Source organism: Castanea sativa, chromosome 8 (assembly GCF_040712315.1).
Source record: "Castanea sativa cultivar Marrone di Chiusa Pesio chromosome 8, ASM4071231v1".
Classification (NCBI taxonomy): Eukaryota; Viridiplantae; Streptophyta; class Magnoliopsida; order Fagales; family Fagaceae; genus Castanea; species Castanea sativa.
In genome coordinates this window covers 35,751,510-35,758,142 of record NC_134020.1, presented here as the reverse complement: position 1 = coordinate 35,758,142, position 6,633 = coordinate 35,751,510, and the positions used below count along the sequence as shown (strand labels likewise).

Here is a 6,633-nt window from a genome sequence, read left to right as displayed (position 1 = left end):
ATTTAATTATTATTTTAGAATCAGCTCATAAAGTTAATAACAAACAAGTTTAAACAAAGAAAACATGTTATGGTAAAATTGATTAATTCATAGTTAATAATAATCAAATTATGAGATTAATTTAAATATAACAAATTTAAAATATAATTTGATTTCGTAAAATATAAATTAAGAAAATAAAGTTGTATACGTTACTCTAAGCTTTGAATGCTTTTAAAAAAATGACATAGAATTCAATATTTCTTCCTCAACTCTTTTAAGTAGTAAAAACTTGGATTAATAGCAAAAACTCAAAGTCTTAAACTATGAAATAATAAGAAGATGGAAGAGAAAAAATTTAGTGGAGACCCTAGCAGTTTAGCACCGCATACAGTATAAGTACATAACCCAACTTTAGTTTTTTTTTTTTAGTTCCCATGCTATATTCACCAAAAAGTAGGATTCATTATTATGAATATCATGTGGAAGACACCATTTTACTATGTTTCTTTCTTTTTAAGAGAACACTGTTTTATTACTTGACTTGCAGTGAATGGTGAAAATGACAAAGTGCAACAAGGAAAAGAGCAATGCTACATATATGATATTTTTTATAACAAAATTCAAAAATAATGAGTTGTCACGCTGTTATTGACTCTAATATGAACCTATCATAAACACCACTTTATTATCTACTAATTTAATATGTCACCTTAATCGTCGTTAAAAAAATTGTGAAATAAATTGCGATTCTAAAGTTATGGCGAATTAACAAATTTTGAAATAGTGTTTCAAGTGGGACCCTAGAAAAAGTAAAATAAAAAAGAAAGTATATAAATCCATAGTTGTTTAGGTTTTCAAATCAGTGTAAGGGTTAAACTATTATTATACAAGCTAAGAATCTTGTAGCTCAGTTAGTATAACTTTATGTTTTCAATAGAGATATTAAGGTTTAGCAACTCTCCTCTAGGTAGGAGCTCTCTCTCTCATCTCTGAACGAGTTTACTCCCTCCCTTGGCTTTGTACCGAGGGTCTGTTTTTTCTTTTGTTGTCATTTGTTGGGTACGATGGCTGACGAAGTGACTGATAGATTGGTGAACATGAAACTTACAACGGAAGAGGAAGAAGTCATAGGGGTTTCCGATGAAGAAAGAAAGGATGAAATTGAAAGTTGCAAGCAGAGTTTAATCGGAAAATTCCTCACGTGCAAACCCTTCAACAAGAGGGCGGCTTACAATACCATTAAAAAGGCGTGGGGCTTACAAGATAGGGTCCAGATTATGGAAGTTGGTCAAAATCTTTTCCAATTCAAATTTCATACGGAGTTTGACATGGAGAGGGTGCTTAAAGGGGGGCCGTGGTCTTTTGATAACCAAGCTCTAATGTTACGTAGATGGCAAAAAGGTATGACGGCCAAAAACGAGAAATTTGAGTCTGTCTCTTTGTGGGTCCAAATCTGGGAGGCTCCATTTGATATGGTATCTCCCATGGTGGCGGCGGAGGTGGGCAGGAGACTAGGGGTGGTAGAGGAAGTTGAGAGGCGGCAAAAGGAAGAGCAACAGAATCTCTTTATGAGGGTGAATGTTGCGCTTCCAATAGAAAAACCGATCCTGCTAGGTGGATTTATAGCAGGCTCGAAGGGTGGTCAGTCGTGGGTTACCTACAGGAACGAGCAGCTTCCGATGTTCTGCCATTACTGTGGCCTGCTGGGTCATAATGTTCGTCATTGCGCTGGCTTCTTTGCAGTGTCGAAGAATGGAGGTGCGGTGGATTGTTAGTATGGCGAATGGCTAAAGTCTATAGGGGCACGTTCATGGTCTCCACCTAAAGCAGGACAGGGCTAATCCACACACAGAGCTGAATTGGCGGAGGAGGTGGTTTCACGAAATAGGAAGCAGCAGAACACAACAGAGGCGGTGGTAGACGTTACAGATGATAATAATGGAAATAATTTTCGCAATAAAGAGGGTGGCGAGATTTTAGAAAACGGGCCGGATTCTAAGGGATTTAATGTTTGCAAGAATAAAGGGAACGTAGCTGTCAAGGGAATTATGGCTTCAACGTGCATGGAAAGTAATTGTATGGGGCCAAGTTCGATTGAAGGGAGTGAGGTAATGAAAACTAATGGGGAATATGGGTTGAATGCTACACAGAATGGGCTTATCAAGCCACGGCCTAAATGGAACAGGTTAATACGTATGGAGTATAGGCATGTTGAGGAAGCTAAGGGTGAATCCACTTCTCTGGGGAAAAGAAGAGTTTCGGCCATCCTGGAGGAGGAGAACGCAGACAGTATGGGGATGCATGGTTGCAAGCGTGGAAAAACACAAGAATTTTTAGAAATTATTGAAGAGTCAGGGGTGTCGGAACACCCTTGCCAATCACAATGAGGCTTTTGTGTTGGAACTACCAAGGGCTTGGGAACCCTTGGACAGTTCGTAGCCTTCAGAAGCTTCTGAAGGATCAAGCACCCATGGTTTGTTTTTTAATGGAAACAAGACTTAATAAAGCTGGGTTTGAGAAGCATTGTAGGGAGATTAAATTTCCTAACAAGTTAATAGTTAAGAAGCATGATTCAAGGGGTGGGTTGGCTTTGTTGTGGAAAAGGGATGTTTCAATGGATGTTATTAATTTTACTGAGAATCACATCTTAGCAAGGGTGGTTGAAGAGGACGGATTTGTTTGGTTTCTTACATGCTTTTATGGATGGCCTGAGTCTAGTCAGAAAGCTAAGTCATGGGCTCTATTATCACACTTGTCTTCATTCGTGGATGGTCCATGGCTGTGTATTGGAGATTTCAATGCGATATTGCACTCTACTGAGAAGCTCAGTCATCGACCTCCTTCATACAAGCAAATGGATGAGTTCCGTGAGGTGTTGGAACAATGTTCTTTATCAGACTTGGGATTTCTTGGCTACCCCTTCACATGGAATAATAAGCGACTTAGACCGGCCAATACAAAAGAGCGCCTTGACCGAGCTGTTGCTACTGTGGACTGGAGAGCAAAGTTTCTAAAGAGCACGGTAACACATTTGTCATCTCATGCATCCGATCACTTGCCAATTATTCTCCAGACCAAGACCTCCAAGTACCGCCTGTCAAGGAGTAGTATGGGATTTAAATTTGAAGAAGCATGGTTATTGTGGGAGGATTGCAAAGCGGTGGTTCAAGAAGGTTGGAATAAAATGGGAGGCACGGGTCCAGCTTTGGCCAATGTGAAAGAGAGGATTGTAGAGTGTGGTAGGGAATTGCATGCATGGGGTGCATCTAAAACGCATCCTGACACTGAAAAAATAAAGGTGCTTCAAAGGAGGATTGAGGTTTTGAATATGGCTGAGTGCACTGAAGAAAATAAAGCTGAGTTTCTAATGGCCAATAAGGAGTTGGATGACCTCTTGCTTAAACAGGAGATTTTTTGGGCACAACGTTCTCGGATCTCTTGGCTTAAGCATGAAGATAAAAATACAAAGCTCTTTCATGCCAAGGCCTCACAACGAAGACGGAGGAATTTTATTCAAGGAATAAAGAATCATGATGATAATATGGGTGGAGGAGGAGGAAGAGATAGCAGGTGTGGCTGTCAGATATTTTGAGAATATTTTTAAGGCCGGTGATTGTGACAGGTTGGAAGAGTGCCTAGTTGCAGTACATCCTAAGGTGTCTCCTGATATGCGGGATATTTTGTCCAGTGATTACAGTTCAGAGGAAATTAAAGCAGCGTTGTTCCAAATGGGACCAACAAAGACTTTTGGACCTGACGGTATAAATGCTCTTTTTTATTAGAAATTTTGGCATATTGTTAGAGATGATATGATTAATGCTGTGTTGGATTTTCTGAATAATGGAATTATGGAACTTGATTTTAATTATACGCATATTGTTCTCATTCTGAAAATAAAATCACTGGAAAAAATTACTGATTACAGACCCATTAGCCTTTATAATGTTATGTACAAAATTATCTCAAAGGTCTTGGCAAATAGATTGAAGCAAATTCTCCCCAATTTGATTGCTACCACTCAAAGTGCTTTGTACCTGGCCGTCTCATTACTGATAACTTTCTTATTGCATATGAGTCCTTACATGCTATGCATTGTCGCAAAAAAGGCAGAAGATGTTCCCTTGTGCTGAAATTAGATGTCAGCAAAGCATATGATCGGGTTGAATGGGCCTTCCTGAAAGGTATCATGACAAAACTAGGATTTCCTGAGATGTGGATTGAGCGAGTCATGTGTTGTGTCACCACCGCCTCGTTTTCAATCCGTATCAATGGAAAATCCTACGGTAATATTATTCCGTCTAGAGGGCTGCGTCAAGGTGACCCATTGTCTCCTTATTTGTTTCTATTATGTGCAAATGGCTTTTCATCACTTTTAGCAAAAGCTGAGGCAAAGAACAAATTGCATGGAGTGTCTATATGTAGGAGAGCTCCTAGTATATCTCATTTACTGTTCATAGATGACTCCCTTTTATTTTGCCAAGCTACTCATGATGAAGTTCAAGAAATAGCAGATATTTTGCAGCTCTACGCCTTGTCTTCTGGGCAGCTAATAAATTTTGAAAAATCCTCAGTATATTTCAGTAGCAACACGGATGGTGGGCAGTGAAATTGGATTAAAACTAGACCGAATGCCAAGGAAGTGGACCAATTCGAATCCTACCGGGGCTTACCAACACTGATTGGACGCTCAAAATATCAAGTTTTTGCCCTTCTCAAGGAAAAAGTGTGGAAAAAGTTACAAGGATGGAAGGGGTTATTGCTATCTAGAGCTGGAAAGGAGGTGTTGATAAAGGCCATTGCTCAATCTCTACCAACATATACTATGAGGGTGTTTCAACTTCCTGTGAAACTTTGCGATGAGCTCAATGCCATGTGCGCAAGATTTTGGTGGGGGCAGGTGGGAAATGAGAGGAAAATCCACTGGAGGAGTTGGGATTCACTATCTAAACCAAAGAAGGAGGGTGGAATGGGCTTTAGGGATATTCGTTGCTTTAACCTGGCTATGTTAGCCAAGCAAGGTTGGAGGTTGCTAAAAAATAAGGATACGCTGCTCTATAAATGCTTCAAAGTAAAGTACTTTCCACGGTGCAATTTCTTGGAGGCAGAGGATGTTCCTAATAGTTCCTATGTGTGGACGAGTCTTATTGCGGCTCAACCGATCCTGGAGAAAGGAAGCTGTTGGAGGGTGGGAGATGGGTCTGAAATTCGGGTACTAAAAGACAAATGGATTCCGAATTATCCTACTAATAAGGTGTTGCATCCACCGATGGACGACGAGTGGGAATGGCGGGTGTCAGAGCTAATTGATTGGTCAGCCAAGATTTGGGATAGGCAACTACTTGATCTGAAGTTTCACCTTGAGGACGCAGATGCGATCTCTCGGATTCCTCAAAGTCGACGACAAACAAATGATGCTCTGTTTTGGTTGCATTCTACAGAGGGGGATTATTCAGTTAAAACAGGGTACCATCTAGCTAGAGAGTTAAGGAGACAGAATGATATGAATGGTGAAAGCTCTTCAACGGTGGGCAACAACATGGTTTGGGGTAAGTTATGGAAACTCCAAATTCCAAACAAGGTCCGCATCTTTGCATGGCACGCTTGCCATGATATTTTGCCCACTCATGTGAAGCTTGCTCGAAGATTAATCGTGGAGGATGACACATGCCTTTTATGCAACAGAGAACCTGAATCTGCACTTCATGCCTTATGGAAATGTAGTGTGGCTCAGGATGTGTGGGCAGGCTATGCAAGACGTTTGCAAAAAATGGTGGGAGGTCAGATTGATGTGTTGCAACTAGTGGAGGAGCTACTAAAAAAACTGACAACCAAGGAGCTTGAGCTATTTTTTGTCCAGGGTGATTTGGAGTCAACGGAACACTATTATCCATAGAGGGAGCATGCAAGACCCGTCTTGGCTAAACAAGAGAGCAACGGAATTTCTAGTGGAGTATAAAGAAGCTCAATGACACTTAGCGGTTCAAACGTCCAATGTGAGAGAAGCCCAGTGGAGTCCACCACCGAAAAATGGTCTTAAGCTGAATTTTGATGCAGCCATCTTCGAGGATTTAAATGCGTCAGGGTTCGGTGCAGTTATACGCAACGAGGAGGGCGAAGTGTTGGCTGCGTTGGCAACGAGAGGTCCACCTATTTCAAACTGTGAGGAGGCTGAGGTTTTGGCTTGTCGCAAGGCCTTGGAGTTTGCTATGGATGCGGGGTTCGCTGAGCTTCTTATAGAGGGTGATAATGAGTCAGTCATGCAGACTATCTCACGCTCACAGCCTAACAACTCACGTTTGGGACATTTGTATGGGGATATCCAGTGTTTATGTACGGGCCTTAGAGCTATGTCTGTTGGGTGGGTGAGGCGTACAGCTAATGGGGTGGCTCATTGTTTAGCAAAGTTTGCTAGAGGGTTGGTTGATGAGATTGAATGGTTGGAGTCCCCTCCCCCTGCGTTAGAAGCTCTATATTTGGACTTGGTTAATGTTTAATAAAATCCATTCCACTTTCAAAAAAAAAAAATCCTCTCACCCCTAAAAGTTGATGTGTAAAAAACCTACTATTATATGGGATTTTTTTTTTTTTTTGGAGGGGGAGAAGGATAAAACAAACAATATGTAAGTGAATAAAAGTGATAAATAATCACGC

The 6,633-nt window shown here is 40.8% G+C and overlaps 1 protein-coding gene across 1 annotated transcript; it reads left to right on the top strand.

Annotated features, from left to right (window-relative positions):
- Positions 1–2,365: 2,365 nt before the first annotated feature.
- LOC142606252 (uncharacterized) lies at positions 2,366–4,588 on the top strand. Its single transcript, XM_075777636.1, has 3 exons — positions 2,366–3,552; positions 3,605–3,741; positions 4,089–4,588. Exons 1-3 carry the CDS (start codon positions 2,366–2,368, stop codon positions 4,586–4,588), a joined length of 1,824 nt encoding a protein of 607 aa, XP_075633751.1.
- The last annotated feature ends 2,045 nt before the right edge of the window (positions 4,589–6,633 follow it).

What these genes read in the sequence shown, in the direction of transcription:
- LOC142606252 (XM_075777636.1), top strand. Translation starts at nt 2,366, where the DNA reads ATGAGGCTTTTGTGTTGGAACTACCAAGGGCTTGGGAACCCTTGGACA. An exon ending in GGAGGAGGAAGAGATAGCAG is followed by an intron (nt 3,553 to 3,604) that starts GTGTGGCTGTCA and finishes TGATTGTGACAG; the next exon opens with GTTGGAAGAGTGCCTAGTTG. An exon ending in AAAGACTTTTGGACCTGACG is followed by an intron (nt 3,742 to 4,088) that starts GTATAAATGCTC and finishes GTCGCAAAAAAG; the next exon opens with GCAGAAGATGTTCCCTTGTG.